General features: G+C 45.0%; 1 protein-coding gene across 1 annotated transcript in view; it reads right to left on the minus strand.

Moving 5' to 3' along the window:
• Positions 1 to 5,284: 5,284 nt before the first annotated feature.
• The window catches only part of ITGB2 (integrin subunit beta 2), a 588,196-nt gene continuing 575,612 nt past the window's right edge, over positions 5,285 to 17,868 (minus strand). The window contains exon 16 of the mRNA XM_069615850.1: positions 5,285 to 5,675. Coding sequence (XP_069471951.1) covers positions 5,610 to 5,675 — 66 coding nt within the window. The 3' untranslated portion in view covers positions 5,285 to 5,609. The remainder of the gene's footprint in view (positions 5,676 to 17,868) is intronic.

Genomic DNA, 17,868 nt, shown 5'->3' on the forward strand with positions numbered 1-17,868 from the left:
GGGGGGTTCTTAGAGAAAGAGAGTGTCATCCCTAGTTTCTTCTAGTTTGAAGACAAGGGGCATCATTACAAGTGTGGCCGTCTGGAAACAAGGGTACCAGTAAGCTTACCGGCACCCTTATTTCCAGACCCCGACACTACGAGTCTGCCTGCCAGGGCTGCTGCGCCCAACAGGTCTGTCCCTGCTGGGCGCAGCGGCCCCGGTAGGCAGACTCCTCACGGAAGCACCGGCAACGTTTGTGACGATGCTTCCGTGAACCCATTTGCATGGACTCCATGGGAATGGGGACTAACATTTTCCAGCACCTAGCTTCCCCGTCTGCCGGGACTTGTAATGTCCCGGTGGCACCGCAACGCTAGGTGCCAGAAACAGTGTTACGAGGTCGGCAGCAACCCGCCGGATGCAACGGTGGGTTGCCGCCGACCTCGTAATGAGGCCCAAGGTCACCATTTCAAGAATACATGCAGCGGCATGGCCCACCCTCTTCTGCATTAGAGTTACATGAGTGCCAACCACGTGCGAGGGTCCAAGGCGCCTGATTGTCCTCATACGGGAAGATCAGCATGATTTTCCGCGATAGCTTCAGCACGACATCCCAACATGAGAGAATGCAATGGCTTCATCAAGGTCATTGCATCCTTAGCCATAAAGCATATGGGTTCTTAGGATGATCTTCACGCTGATATGTTCTATAGACCACAAACATAGGCAGGAGTCGACCAACACAAAAGTAGCAGAAAGCTGAGGATCAAAGGACAAGAATCAATGCTGAAAGAGTAATTTTCAATAAAAACCCTCATGTTGGAGTGAGGCCATTTAATACATCAATATCACAGATGCCAACTGAGTAAAATAGACATTATGAGAACAGTGCATACGATACAGCAAAAAGCAATCTGTTTTAAAAAGAAAATGCTGTCTCTTTGTAGCAAAGTACATTCAAGATTTAAACTGCTGAGTACGTGCCTAAGGCAACGGTTCCCATATGCTTGACCACATCTTGAATTAGACATTGATGAAAAGTTCCTTTGTGCATCAGGAAGCATACAATATTATGCTGAATAGTGGCATTTATTCCAAACAAGGCACAATTTCAAACTAGCAACTGTGATCGGCAGCAGAGCCTAGCCATGTGGCACCATGGGAACTGCGACAATGATGCTGAGGTCCGTACGTTACCAGAAGGATCTAGATCCACGACGGTTTCATACATAAGAGCAATGTTACATAGGGCCACTCCGTAAAGTCTGCCCCCAACAAGGTCGCCCTTTGTTCCCCCAATCCCTTGCTTATTTTTGGGGGCAGTTCCCCCTGAACCTCCTTTCCCACTGCGCAGCCTCTGCATCCGCCTTTCCCCACCCCTCTCTGCCTGCGTTCACCCATTCCCACCACTTACCTTTCCCGGCCTACCTCCATTCCCGATGTACGCTCGTCAACGATAAATGGGTTGTAAGCTTGTCGTACTACTAAGTGTTCGAGGTAAGGTATTGTTTAAGGTCATGTGCTTGGTGCAAAAGGGAGTGGGTGATCAGTGAACAGACATTCTTTAGCAATGGCGACTGCTACGTTTTTTAGGGAACTCTGACCGGGGTGCATAGTGTGCCTTATCCAATCTTGATTGAGGAGCACAATTAGGACTGGCTGCGAGAGCGGTGTTCTCGAATGAAATTCTTTGGCAATGGCACCTTCTGCGTTTTTTTAGAGAACACTCCCCGGGGGTGGGGGAATAGGGCACCATGTCCAATCTAGTTTGAGGAGCAACATTAGGACTGGCTGCAAGAGCAGTGTTCTGTCGTTCTGCTGAGAATTTACAATATAACAGTTGAGGGTCTAGGTCCGTGGGGTTGAGAGGCCAGAAGTTACATTGTGAATGATTGTGGATGGCTTTAATGGGAAAGGCCTTCACTGGCTCTCTGAACGTGTATGCAGCTGAGATGAGAATGTTGTTACATCATGAGCACTCAACTGGTTTTGCCAGAGTACTGTATGTACCTTACATGCTGCCTCCAGTGAGACAGACTGGTAAGGCTGGGCAGGAATGGGGGTTTGCGACCACCCCCCACCCAGACATTCTTAGTAAACACCCGGAAAAAAACAGAACTTTAATGTGTAATGCTTGTCTTTATTGCTTAACTTCTTGTCGTTATTGAATTGGAAATAACACCGATCTGGCCCGGTGGTAACGCCTCTGGCCCAAGTTAAGTTCTCGGCCTTAACAACTGGGGAGGTCTGGCACCGTTACCACCCGATCCGGTCCGGCTGATCAGGTGTTATTGCCATTAGCACTCCGGATTTCCAATCCGGAAACCTGTGTGCTGATAGCAATGTATTTTGTTTGAGTGAATGGGACGCCTCACGGCATACCCTTTCATTCAAATGAAATACTGACTAAAGATGGCCACTATGGAGATGGAAGGAAGGGTTCCTGTTCCGTTTCCACGGTGGTCCAGGACGGATGCTAGAGGACGGGCGACGGGTGTGTCACTGTCAAAAGAATAATGTGAGTACGATAGGGTTGCGGGGTGGGGAGGAAACAAGGACCGGAGGGGAGGGCAAGGCAGCGGGGCACGAAAATCAGCCTTCAGGCTGTTTGGTACCCGGACTTGAATCGCGGGATTCCGCCCGTGATCCGAGCAACCTCACTGGTTGGCTCCACTGCCCCGGGTGCTAATAACTGATCTAGTTTGTTTGCTAGAGAGCATAATTACCATGCTTCGCAACACTGTTGTTATTACACAGCATTACCAACTCTTGTGCAAAAATGATATATATGGACCAACGGTGAGCACATACTCCTCCTGGAGAGAGAAGGGGTGGGGACGAACAGGCTTTGCAGAGGCCAATAATCCGGATCCATGATAATGTGCATGCTATTAACCCCCTCCTTCTGTTGCTTTATATCTAGGACGGTTTTGCCAAAGATTGAAGCACAAAGGTGGGATTGACGGTATGAATATATCTTAAAAGAGGCATCAGTTTCCGCAAACAAATAATAAAGACAGTTTGCCAGAAGTCGTTCAATAATCACACATATGTTTTACCCTGTTTTCAGCTCTTTGGTGTGAGGCAGCAAATATGGTTGGCCCTTTTACCACGCCCCATTGCCCACAAAGACATGGGCCCTCATTCCGAGTAGGGCGGTAAGGGATACCGGGCACCGGTAAGGAGACCGGTGCCGGTAATCCCTTACCACCCTACTATGAGGTCCCTTAGCGGGTCCCTTCCTTAACGCCTGGTCTGACCAGGCGGTATGGACGGGACCCGTTAAGGGACCTGGGTGCAAATACCAGGCTTGGCATACGCCAGGCCGCCAGGCCGTTATTTGCGCCCTACCCATTCCCATTGAGCCTATAGGGCTCAATGGGAATGGGGAATGGTTTGGTGAATGGGGACCTCCCGGTCCCTCCAAGGTCAGAATGGACCGGTAAGTCCCCATCTCACCAAACCGGACATGGTACCGTTATTGGTGGTAGTCATGGCGCAAATAGCGCCATGACTACCACCAACCTCGGAATGGGGGCCATGGTCTCATTCCTGAGACCCCCCTCAAATGACATGGCACCATTCCCGGAACAACCACCCATGGCACGCCTCTCTGCCCGAGCTCCCCACCTCCCCAATGGCATGACCCTATTTCCAAGTCCTTCCCCAACAGCATCCCCCGTTACCGACCACTCCTTCGGCATTTTTCCATTCCCATCCTAGAGCAGTGTGGTGCATAACCCTTACACCTTCCCAGAGACCCAGCAATCGTTTCCTAGCCTACCTTAAAACCCTGCTCCAGGGGGCGTCTGGAGCGGGCATGGAGGCTCATCATAACAGGCCAGCTCATCATGCCGACAGGCAAAGCGCGTCATGGCGGGGAGTGCGGGGCGTTTGCAGAGAGGGACTCCCTTTTAGCAAGCATCAATTAAATAGTCATGGATGCCCTCTGTAATGGCACTCTATTCTCCCAGAACTACAGCCAAGTAGTGCATGCGCTGAGCCGATACAGGGCCAGCAATCTTCTTGGGCAACAAAGACTTTCATAAAGAAATGCAGGCCATCTGTTTTCTGTTGTTTGCGGTTCGCAGTCCATTAGAAAAGTCTTAACCCTCTACAGTCCACCAAGCAGTGCATGGTAGCCACATTTGGCCTACCGGCTGTAAATTGTGCAACCGCTGTTTAGATTTAGTAACAGAACTGAAAACGAGGGTTGTTGGTCTTGCAGCTAAAGGAAGGGAGAGACTGGATTTGAACAGCCTGCAGTATGTGCTGAAGTCTTAACAAAATAGTAATAGAGAGCATAGGTGAGGTAGGGCCGGGCACAATGATAGAGGGGCATCTTCAGGTCACAGGGGTATAGACACCCCAGCGAACGATAGCTGTGATAGCCTCTACACAAAGGATTACGATCATAGGCTTACAAGCATTTGAATTACCTAAGGAAGGCGGGCCAGAGATTGGAGTACCAGTTCCCTGCGAACATTCTCAGTGGTATTAGTTATCTTACTCAACACACCTCAGTGACAACAAGTATACATGGATAGGGCCAAGATACTTGTGCGATGCTCTGTACAAGACGAAGATAGTAAGTGAAAGCTTTAAGAAGTTCAGAAAACAAACCTGGAGAACAAGGTGTGCAGTTATTAAGAAAAATGCAACATTTGAGCGTAAGCCGATCATACCCTTGGTGGTTCATTTATACATACATCACTCTAAAGGTGAAATTCATGGGGAACTCGAGTGGCAGCAATTTCTATAGTAAGAAGCTAATTGTATGCCCACAAAGCCCCAGGCTGTGTTGCTTCCTAGACTCTATGGCCACACAAGCCACTGTAAAGCCCACCCCCAGAATCTAGAACATGAATGTTCTATTTGGTGCTTAATATTTACAAACATGTTTATAAAGCGTTGCATCTAGAATGCTGTGTTTAATATCTAGTATCACCCGTTGCTTTAATGTGTGGGCCCAAACAAGCAGCCATTGTGCCCAAATCCCCAGGTATCTTACATCACATGTGTACTCACCACCTTAACATAGAGGTCCTGAGCCGAGGACATGCCACAGAACCTGCAGAGCATCCGATGGCAGCAGCCAGCTGCTAAAGCCCCACCTCCAAGGCTCTGCCTTTTAAGTAGAGGTGGGAGGGGCTTACATTGATTTCCTCCAATTCAGGGCGAAAGTACACAACCATAGCACTTAAGGGATTAAATCACACTTACATTTCCTAGCTAGCCTCTGATGATGTTTGGGCAATGGGCGGAACTCAATGTTTCCGGAAAACCTAGGCAGACCAATAATGTACATTGATATTTACATTCTTATTATGAATCAGCAAACGTGGTGTGTCAATGCATAGTTGAACTAGTCGCGCATCACCATTAAGAGCTGGGGGTGGGAACTCCAGGGTGGCACCTCCCTATAAAGCGCCCGACAGAACCCTGATAAGTGAAATGTTAATACGGAATTCAAAGCATAACACGGAACACTGTAAACAAAAGGAACAGAGCTGAAAGTGTCAATGCAGTCATAAGGGGTCTGAGATCAAAAGCCTGATTGATCTTAAATTCAAATGTTGTGCGACCATCCTTGGTTCTTTGGTGTGGCGTCTTGCAAAGCTTCCCTTTCATTCTCCGTTGAATCTTGGATTCACCACGGTGGTTGTGGCACTCTTAAACAAAGGATTGTCCGCCTAGTGGGAAAGACAGCGACAAATGAGTTACTGGTGCTGGACCAGAAAATGAACATGCAAACAAGTGCCAATATAACATCATAAATCCTAAGAGAACAAGTTGGCAAGTGAATTGGGAACTTCTGTGTTTTGTTGTGTGATGTTTTCCAAGCGCTTCTCCCAGAGGACAGTAGATTCTTGTACATGATACTTGCCAACATTTTAGATTCTTTAAATATAAACAATACTTATTAGAATAAAAATGACATCACAGGAAATGACATCACCTGCCCTTTAACCATGTGACATCACAGGAAATAACATCACCTGACATATGACGTTAACCAGATTACAGAAAAGGACTGTCTGACAGGACTGTCTGATGTAGTCTAACCCAGATCCTCTCCCCCAACATGAAAAATCAAATCACCAAACGAGCAGGAACGACCAGGCATTGCAAGGGAGCCCAAACCAACCAGGGGAACTTTGTGGTTTCACCCCCCCCCCCCTCCCCCCGACAAATGTTTAAAATAATGGGTTAAAATGGTGTATTTTATGCACACTTTATATGACAAAATCGGTCTAAAGTCACACAGTTGGCAACCAGTTTTGTTGTGTAACTCATTCCATGATGCTTTTTCTCTCAATATAGGCCAGTATAAAAACATTTTCACAGTAACTGTGCTGATACATGTCCATGCTAGGTGCTCTGATACATGTCAGTATTCCCAAAGAAGAACATATGCATGTTTGCTTTTGTGCATAAAGCCAGTAATGATACTACAAGACAATGGGCCTCATTAGGAGGACGCCGGTAACCCGCCGGTACTACTGGTTGGTTGCCCCCGTCCTCGCAACACTGAATCAGCACCTGATATCCCGGTACCATTGAGACATTACAAGAACCAGGGGCCCGGGATATCAGGCGGCAGATTCGAGAAGTCGCCATTCCCGTGTAGAACTCCACGGGAATGGGTTCACGGAAGCACCGGCACCGTTAACGGTGCCGGTGCTTCTGTGAAAACTCTATCATCTGGGGCCGTTGCGCCCATCAGGACAGATCTGCTCTGTGTAATGGCCACCGCCTGCAGAGTCGGAGTGTGGCGGTCCGGAAAAGGTGCCGGTACGTTGCTACTGGCACCCTTATTTCCAGACCGCCTAACTCATAATGAGGCCCAATATGTCCAAGCTGGCTCTGCCAATATAAGCAAGCATTCCCACCGACATAAGAGCATACTTTATACACCTCTTGGCTTTGCCAGTAAAACAATCATACCACAATAATAAAACATGCCCAAACTGTAGAATAGTATGGCTACATAACACTCATGTTGGCTTTACCATTAATGCCCAGTGAAAATGTTATGCCCCAGCAAGTAAACTTGCAGAGATGGGCTAAAACAATATTAGCCAGTATGGCCATGTAAAAACATACTCCTATTGGCTCTGCTAGTAAAAATACTATGCCACAGTAAGAACAGGTTAATGTAGGCTAGCCATGCAACAACACTTACCATATCTGATTTACCCTTGATACTCAGTACAAAATGCCATGACACAGTAAGAGAACATGGCCAGACTGGCTGTACCAAAGTAGGCAAGTTTAGCCATGTAGAAATATTTATGAGTGACCTCCAGCTTTTCCCTCACTAACACATATCTCCATGTTGAAAGATGCCAGAAACAATGGTCTAGCTCTTCTTTTACTTTTCACTAATGAACAGCAGTTTAATTAACATCCAGGTTTCTTTGGTTTAGGCAGGAGGATTCCAAAACATGTCAGGTGCTCAATGACCAGGCTGTCAGATGGAGGGTCTATACATTCATTTGGGAAAAGGTTCTGTCAGAAGGCAGAGCACCTACAATGAATAGGTACTGTGACGATGAAGATGGGAATGGAGGTAATGATATTTGATCATTTATTGACTTCTTTTATTTTTTAAAGCACAGACTTAGCTCATGATCAGCTCATGATTAAATCTGTTTATTAGCATTTTGAAATCAAGAAACAAGTCGCATAACAATAAATTCCTCAATCCAACATGAACTGTAGCGCATGACTCTGAATTGCGGTCTATGCGTCTGTCTGTGCATCCATCTGGATTAGTGCTTGTTTGGGTATCTCTATGTTTATATGCTATATGCTAAGTACGCTCTTGCATAAGAAGCAACAGTAAAGTGCAGCCTTTGCAATGGCGGATCTGTGCGCTACCCGACGGCTACTGGACTTTGCAGCCTCTTCAAGGCTTATTCAGAGCTTTCTGGTCCCATTTTCGCAATACAGTCATTTTCAAATACAGTTGGCTTTTCATTCCGACGATTTGCTAAATTGCACTATTCGACTCCGCTGCCTGGAACTTCCTTTCAAATACAACTACTAATGCAGACTTAAGCAAGACTTTGGTGAAAATTGAAACATAGATATAATTTGGAGTCAATAACACCAAATTGCCTAGATAACTTGGCTGAATGAGCTAGTTTGCCACATTGCCCTTGAGTGACGTTAAATATTTGGCCATATTTGTATTAACGCGTATCTTCTTAAAACAAAAATGTTAAATACCCGACTAACAAGAAGACGCTTGATTCTCACAGTTGGTCACACAGCAGCTAGTAACAGCAGACTGGGAGCCAGTGCTGAATGTACAGTATATTAAACTGTACGAAACAAAAAGAACCCAGGGAAGCAGCTGAGGCACAGGCTGCAGTGGTTTCACTCTGTCAGGACCTCACCAAGTTACGTGAGCAGGGCAGAACGTCAGGGCCAGAGGCGTTGCAATGCTGAGGCTGAGGGGGCTATACCCCTGGTCTTTTCGTTGTAGCCCCGAATAGAAGCTCAAGGGCTACAGCCAAAAGGCTAGCTAGCCCCGAGTCCCGACAGCCGTGACGTTAGCGTAGCCCCGATCTCTTCCAGATCTAGCAACACCGCTGGTCAGAGCCTCAAATCAGGCCCGGGCATCATCAATAAAAGAAAAGATGCATTCAGCCGGCCCCTCCCATCAACTCACAATCCAGCCGGCCGCTCCCATCAACTCAAAATCTAATGAAGTGAATCAGGCCACTGTTATTATTATGATTATGGCATTTATTGAGCACGGGCCTAACTCTGACAAGCAACAGAGTGCTTTACTGGGGTATACAACAATATAGATTCACAACGGAGTGCTTTACAGAGGTATACAAGAGTACAGATGCATAACCGAGCGCTTTTCACAGATAACAACAGAACAGATATACAGCAGGTGGTAGGATACAGAGGGGCACAGAGGAGGGGCACAGCTGGACCAGGTGGCAGGGAGAAGAGGGGTGGACGAGCTCTAGCGAGTAAGGTGGCGTAGGGGCGACGTGATGGCCCAGGTGTTGAGGAGGAGAGACTCCTTGAAAAGGTGGGCCTTAATTGTAGTGGTGTGGGGGCGAGTCTGATGTGGATGGGGAGGAGGTTCCATAGTCTTGGGGCACTGGCTGTCCAGGGCCTTGACAAGAGCCGGACCTGGAGCTAAAAACAGCAGTAGGATTAGGCAACACAATCTGTAGGCGTTAGGACTGCATAAAAAGAAGGAGCCTACCGGCTAAACCGGTAGGGTTGGCAAGAATGCATGAAAGTGGCTCGGTGGCATGACTGCTTCTCTACATGCTTTCCCACACTACCGCTGAGCTTACCTAAAGTTCAAGGACTGCCTGCATCCACTGTTACTCCCAGGATCCTGCTACATCGACTATGTAAGTGAGGGATCATGGGAGTGGGGGTCCAGAAAATGTTGAAGGCCACGAGCGTAATGAGCAACCACACTAGATGCAAGATATCAGATTTCAAATTGAATCGGTGAGTCAAAAAGGAAGACGTTGTTCTTTGAAAAGATCTCGTGACCCATAGCCAAATTCCATTGTGTCACTCAGAGACTTTCAACTCCAGTCCGACGAGTCAGTCTTGAGACTGGCAGATTATTACAGTGGCCATTTCTTGCTATTGCCACCTGCAAGCCTAATGCATGAGTTTCCCTTCTCGTGTTTCCATTGAAAGGCTGCGCTATTGAGATCACCAGTGCACACGCACACAGCTTCTTCGGTTGCCAAGGTACTGTCCTCTTGGCGTGTTTACAGTTACTCTATAATTGAGTCTCTCAGGGTTCCTTCTGAAAAGGCTCCAGTAAGAGCAAAAGACAGCGGGATGGCTAGTTATGGGAGTGGAAGGCTATAACCCATTTGTATTACCTGCCCTCCATTGGCATCCGGTGGCAAATTGAGGGCACTGCAATGCAACATGCATAATGCAGAGGGGACCAGGCGTTCATGTTTTAAAATCTAAAATCTCTCTTTATACACCTTAATTATTACTCAGCATGCAAACGGATAGGGAGGTTTCATCTCAGGAGATTTGGTCGAAGCCATATATTTCAGTGAATTTGGCCGCAGGTATATGTGAGGGGTGGGTAAGGGTAATAAATAAGGTGGGGGATAAGAGAGGGCTGCAGGGGGTCTCACCCCATATATATGTGCGGACAAATGACTTAAAAGAAGAAAGAAAAATTCTATGGATTTGAATTCAACCAAATCTCATCGATGAAATCACGTAGACCCCATGCAAAGGGCAAAGTCCTGGTGATACCCAATTTCCATATAGTGAACATGGGTGGAACATCGTCGTTTTAGGTTCTGACTCAAAGGTGTTGCTATGCAACACCAGGGGCTTCATTCATCATGAGAATGGGCATAATAGTAACAAAATCTGGTATTTTCAAATACTGTATCTTTTTAAAATGCACCGAATTTTGAGTTGGGAATGCATGGGATAGTTGTGGCAGGAGGTGATATTTATCGCAAGGTGTACATAGAATGCACACCATAGGGTAAATAGGTTTTTGTTTGTCCCATGCAGTACTTTCCATGTACACCATGCAGTAAATATTCCATGAAATCCCAACTCATAATTAGGTGGCATTTAAAAAAAAAGGTGGTATTTCAAGTACCACACGTTTTTATTATTAGCACTATGCCCACAATGAGTACCTTGGTGTTGGGAAGAACTCATGCTAGGAGTGTGCACCAGAAACACATAGGGCCTCATTACGACCCAGGCGGCCACGGAATGAACTGGGCCGGTAAGGGACCGGCCCTGTTCATTCCGGGCCGCCCTATTACGAGGTCTGCAGCGGGACCCGCTAAGGAACGCCGGGTCAGACTAGGCGTACTTAGCGGGAACCGCTAGCAGACCAGGATGCTAACAAAGGGCCCGTCATTAACGGGCACGTTGTTAGGATCCGAGAAAAAAGGGGGATCCCAATGAGCTTCCTCTAGATGTAGGCACTAGAGGTGACAGAGCTATGTATCCACTCCCATATGCTTCTGACACAATATATATGGGGACCCTGCAAATAGCTGGACATGAATTGTATATTGCAAAGTCACCCATGTGTTACTAACATCACTTGAAATTCAATGTATTCTATGAGTGAACACAAGGACAAAAAGTGTTAAAGAATTGTCTTCTTATTAATTTTGTTTTATGTTGTTCTAATTTGCAAACATGACTTGCTGGTCTTTTTTAGTATATGAGTAATCACAAAATAAAAAAAAGAATATATTTTTTGGTAACCACCGATCTCTCCATCTTTTTACATTTGTTTATATAGATGGGGCTATAAGCATATGGGAGTGGATACATAGCTCTGTCACCTCTAGTGCCTACATCTAGAGGTAGCTTGTTGGGATCCCCCTTTTTTCTCTTTGGACATTGAGTCCTCCCCCACGAGCCCCTAACAAAAAAGAGGACCACTGTTTATTCAGTCTGCTCTCCGAGTTTTCACACGTTGTTAGGATCCTCCCCGTTCCCATTGAGCCCTATGGGGGCTCGAATGGGAATGGGGATGTACCGGGTTCTGGGTCCCGCGAAAGGGATTTACCGGGCCCTCCAAGGTCGGAATGGCCCGGTAAGTCCACTTTTGCGGGACCCAGACGTGGTACCCGGTATGGGGGTAGCCATGCCGCTAAAAGCGGCATGGCTACCTCCATACTCGTAATGAGGCCCATAGACTCTCCCTGTCACTGTCTTCACACTCACAGGTTTCCTCTTGGTGTCATTCCTTCACCCCAGAATGCACAGCAGCAGGCACATCCATTCTTTTCAGTGCTCTTTAATCGCCATTCCATGACGGCAGATATGCTGGTTAAAACAAACAACTAATGTGTTTCGCCAACCAGCTTCGTCAGAGTTGTTTTGTATATATATTTCTGTCCATGAACCCACCCGTGCACCCATCCGCCATCAAGACATGGGCAGCATCTACCATTGGCCTTTTGATGATGTCATTCAGATTGTGCAAGTGCACAGCATTGAAGGAAGTCCTGTGGCTCAGATTTACATGTCACATTACATTGCTTTTTGTCAAGCAAATGGGCTGGAGAAGGGAGGAGAGTTTAGTATGCTTAGTTATCTAACATTATATTTCATTTCTGTAGGTGCTTAGCTTCATTCCCTTTTCTCGTGATTTTCCGGATTCTAACCTTTAGCCTCAGGGTCAGTGTTTAATGAAGACAAAACATGCCTATTCAATTTCTGTTTGGCAATGGATTTTTGTCAACTAACAGATGAGCATGTGTGTTTATTCTGTATATTTGGATGCATTAGGATAGCTTATACAATAATAAGTGGCCAGACACATCATTAAACACTTTGGACGCATTACGATTTTGGCGATAAATCAGAAATAAATCTGTCAATTTACAGAAGAAAAAGAAAATGTACCATTACCACCACTGGTCCAGTGGGTTTACAATGGGATTACGAGAGGTGGTCGGACAGTATAAATCCCCAATTTTGGAGTCCATCACACTCTCTATGTGGATTGTTAGCAAATGTACTGCAAGTGGCAATCCTGCATGGTAAACTTGCCAATTTTTGGCCTTAAAGCGGACCTTCAAATTCGGAATTCGAGAGTGTGGTCAAATGCGCAGTAATTCTGTTACTGACAAAAAAGTGGCGCTATCGGAATTACCACCACTTTTTATTACTGCACCTCTAAACTCATAATGAGGTCCTTTGTATAGGTTAACTGGTTGGCAAATGAAAACCTATATAACAGCGCCTGGGTTTCAATTGATTTCCACTGAATCCAATTGATGGCACATTGATGACACATGGGTTTCTGTACATCTCCTGAATTGCTATGAAGGAAGTTCAAGTGGTTATTTTATGTTATCAACTGCATTTCTATTCTCAAAATCTTCTGCCGTCTAATTAGTATGACTTTTGGTATTTAACTAAAAGCACCCAATCAATAACATTTTTAAATGGAAGTCCATCTTTCATAAGGTGACTATACTAGGCATATGATGCCATTATTTGCAATCTGAGGGTGCACTTGGCTTATGTTGTCCATACCTGGAAATATGGGGCTGTACCTTTAATGTAGTGGTTGTATTAGGTATGAAGGCATAATTGAGGCAGTGGACTTTGGCATATAGTTGCAGGACGTGCAAGTCTATGGGCCTCATTACGAGTATGGAGGCAGCCATGCCCTTAATAAGGGCATGGCTGCCTCCATACCGGGGTCCAGTACCGGGTTCTGTGAATGAGGTATTACCGGGTCATTCCGACCTTGGAGGACCCGGTAATTCCTGATGCACAAAACCATTCCCCATTCCCATTTGAGCCTTTATAGGGCGCAATGGGAATGGGGATGGAGCTATTAACGGGCCCGTTAACAACGGGCCCGTTATTAGCTCCTTGGTCCCCTCGCGGGACCCGGAAAGGACGTCTGGTTTTATCAGACGTCTGTTCCGGGTCCCGCTAGGGGACCTCGTAATCAGGCATCCCGTAATGAACGGTGCCGGTCCCGTACCGGCACCCTTCATTACGGGAGCGCAAGCCTCGTAATGAGGCCCCAGGTCTTGCCTATAGTGACGTAGCATGGACATGAAGTCATCATTAGAGTGCTTGAGGCTCCGGTTCGAATATGACGGCAGACCCTGCACATGTGATATTCCATCTTATAATATGGGGACTATATCAGGCATATGATAGCAATATTGGGCTATTTGTGGCTATTCCTACCATATGAGAGCCAAAACCTGTTGGTTTTGCTAACTGTTGTCTGTTTTAATACGTGGAAAACACTTCCTGTGTCAATTACAGTTATTGACCTCACCTCCATAAAACACGCAAAACATTGCAGCTTGCCTTTGATATTGTGCTGTTAAGTGGTTCCCTGTACATTTCAGTACCCTTTGACAGACTCTGGGGACATATGGGTGCTTTTGTACATCCACTCCACCTAAGAACGCCTACTGCTTTCATTTGTTGTTGTGGATTAGTATAACATGGCACATCATATACACATCCCCATATCAGGCAACTCTGAGCCACTTGGCTGTTATCATCTTATACCATCAATAGAAAATCGAATACATTAACTCTAGGTGAGTTACATTTTCTGACCTCTCGTCCTTTTAACACAGGGATGACGTGCCCATGATTGCCTCACTATCTACAGTATGATATGTTAGGGAGCTTAGTGAGAAGTACAGTCCCAATTGCGCCAATCCAATAGTCTGTTGTTAAGGCTTGAGTATGTGAGTGCCAAAGAAATATAGTCTCACACTGTTGGTGATAATAGTCAAAGATTTGTTATTCTCAGAGTATTTCTGCTCTCTACACGTGTTGCACCCTTTTTTAAGATCAAAAGGGATCCTCAGGAGAGTTTCATGTCCTTATATTGTCAGTCAAATTAAATATATTAGATGGTAGAATGATTAACTTTTTCTGGATATAGATAGAAAAAATTCTGCAGGGTCCAGTTCAAAATATTCACTGGCCTTGATTTAGGTCATAAAAGTAGAGAGAGTCCATAGATTGGAGAGGGATCCGATTGTCCCTATCCTGGAGGTTGCAGATTGTTGCACCAATTCGGAAGCTCCAGTGAGATCAATATCACTGAACATAAGTATACGATGTTCTGCTTTCTAAACAAAAATATTTATGCGCTGTCTGTTGTTTGTTTTGCCAAGCCTGCTGGACTTTTTCACACATGATATGTAACCATTGATTGGCCTGTCCACCTTATTTTATTTTAGAAACTTCTTACTTTGGCAACACCAATATGTTAAGGTTTTCTATGACAACTTTACTCAACAATAATGTTCTATTTGGCAGACTTGAGGACGCCCTAAGATCGAAACACGTGTCGGCTGCAAGCTGCTATGTGCTTATTGATTTTGAATAAATACAGCATTGTGACAATTCAGCACTGAATGGATGACGTCAATTAATTAATTATTATGGACTATTGAAATCATTTTAGCCCAGTGCAATTTGCTAATCCATTAATCAGTTTCCATTGTCAGTCTATGGAGGTTACGGGTTGAGCCTCCAGTTATTAGTGACTCTGCAGGCTAGGGCAGATAACTCACAAATTATTTTTGACAGTCTGTGCGCAACCATTAGTGTCTCTACCCAACTGAATAAGAAAATAGTTGTCATATATCTATATATATGAAACAAAGTCGTATTTGTGGGTTTGTATGTGGCGTTCTTGGGGACGTAACTCCTCATGAATGGTGAGATCTGGTGTCATGAATTTTGCATTGAATATTCTTTACTCCATTGCCGAATTAATGCAACTATTTCTGGCTCGATCGGTCATCCCGTTCCTGAGATAATTAATCTTTTTGTTTTTTTGGCTTTGTATTTCAGCATTATGTTTTGTGGTGTTACTCCACCATCTACAGATCATTTGTAGAAAGTGCTCATCATCATGCATTGAAGCTGAAACATGATCAACACCTGATTCATTTCTATTGCAAAATGTTTTAAAGGACAGGTATTTCACCCTCATAACATCAAATGGAATTTTGCTTCAATTTGAAGATTACATTATCCCACCAGAATCAAAACAAAACATCGAAAGCTGAAACATGATCAACATTCTGAAGAAGGAAGATCTCAAGACCATGAAGCTGATTCAACCTGCTTTGAGACAGATGAATGAAAGTGCTGAAGAACCTGAAGCAAGACTTACTAACCAGAGAATTTGTATGGCTAAAAAACAAAGCAGCGAAACTGCTGTAGAAACTGAAACACGACTTGCTGTTAAGAGAACTAGTGCTGCTGAACAACGAAGAAATTAAACTGCTGAAGAAACTCAAGCGAGACTTACTGATCTGAGAATTCATGCTGCTAAAAAACAAAGCAATGAAACTGCTGATGAAACTGAAGTGAGACTTATCGATCAGAGATTTAAAAATCTGAGAACTGAAATCCCAGTGAAGCCAGGTAGTTCAGCTAGTGTTCTTATACAATCTGTACTTTTGTGCTTGATTCCCCATTAGTTGTCACAAGTTCTTATAGGCTACTTATAATACTTTTAGGAGGCAATTGTGTGTGGGATGGGCTTCTTTTTGGTATCTGCAGTGTTAGAGGGAAGTTCCCGCAGTTCATGACAGTGCGCAGACAGCCGCTTCCTGGAGCAACGGTGCAGGTGAAAACGAAGAAGCAACCATGAATGCTGGTGCTTTTCAGGGAAGCTGATGGCAAGTGTCAGCAGACAGTTCCCACAGTTCTGTTCAGGGTCGCGTTGTGGCCAATGACTAGAGTGATTTACCTGATAGTGGACTTCGGCCCCCTGAGCCCACTAAGCCGTCGAGAAGAGGTAGGCGGTGATTAGTGAGCTCTTGTGCAAGCATTGTAAGGTTGGAAGCACCGGCTCGCCGGGCGAGTTGCTAGCCAAGTGGAAGCTACTCTGAATATCCGTAGCTTGCCGGAGTCCATGGTGTCAGTTAAGAGTTGGAGCTGCTCCCTAATACTTTTAATTTGCTGATTTCATTAAGGTACTCTTTTCCCTCTATGTTCGTTTTCAATTATTGCCCAGACATTGTTAAGCATAAAGGGTTCAGATAGAGTATAGTTTGAGAAGTAAAAACATGAAAGTAGCTGAAGTCAACAAGACTAATGGTCTCCCCTCTTCTGAAGGTGCAGCTGACAACTCAAGACCTGCCCCTCTAGGTGCTCAGAGTAATATTTTACCTATGAATCCAACCGGCACCTCTCAAAAATAACAGGCTCATTATCCAATCAACTAATTAAGAGTTATAGCCAAACTCTGCAAGCGGGTGGTACTGAGCTTATACAGGCTACTCCATATCCTATCTCAATATATGATCTGCACTGCTCGCAACAGACATTGCTTCTACAAGATGCCTCCCTATTTCCATAGTGCCTTTGTCTCGAAAAATAAATATCTGACCTCAGTGAGGTCTCCACAAATCTGAGTGCCTCTTTTTATATACCTCACCAGGTGTGATGGGGAAACAAGATCAGAGCAGATGCTCAATGGCCGATGGCCAAGATGTGGCTTCACTAATCAACAGGTCCTCGGAATATAAAAAATAATGTATAACTCTAACAGAGGTAGAGGGCAAATATGACTTTCTATCCTTAATGGAGGGCCTCTCAGTGGACTGTACCTCAATTGCAGAATTAAACCTGGTACTACAATCAATTGTTATACTATACAACAAAATCATCTGCAAGGTTTGGTCACACAACAGTCAACTAACAGAGATTATAAAATTGATGAAGTGTATCAAATGGCAATTATCTATGTTGAACTCAGAGCAGGTTATGCATTGGCTTTCTTTTGGCATGTTACTCAGACAAAAGAATGCACATCTGAAGATCTTCACCTGAATATGGATTGTTCCTTCCAAGCCCTGATGTTATTGTCATGTCAGGGAAATCATCCACACGAATTCCGAGTACTGGTGTTAAGATACCGAATTCATCAGTCCTACCTAACAATGAAACCAAGATCACAGTAAAAAAATCCAAAAATATCAAAAACCTCCCATGCATGAAAAGGAGTGGCTAGCGTACATGTTTAAGATCACTTGTGAAGAGCTCCAGCACCCAAGCTGTCCACTTGGAGGAAGGGCAAATTCCCTGTACCAAGTCAACTGGTAGCAATAAACCTAAAGAAAATAAGGAAAAAAAGAGCCAGGAGGACATTAAGAGTTTTCTTTACGTGTGACTGGCCTGTTGCCACTAGGAACCACTACGGAGAAGCAATGGTAATTGGTGCCTCACAGGAGGATACTATGGAGTCAAGTACATGCTAAGAGGGCATTATTGTTGTCAAGGAGATGGGAGAGGGTCCAGAACTCCCTAATATAATATCAGCCTTAATGAATCTTTCAGTTGCTATGCAGAAGAGTTCTGTAGCGG

This window comes from Ambystoma mexicanum, chromosome 9 (genome assembly GCF_040938575.1).
Source record: "Ambystoma mexicanum isolate Mex_15411 chromosome 9, UKY_AmexF1_1, whole genome shotgun sequence".
Lineage (NCBI taxonomy): Eukaryota > Metazoa > Chordata > Amphibia > Caudata > Ambystomatidae > Ambystoma > Ambystoma mexicanum.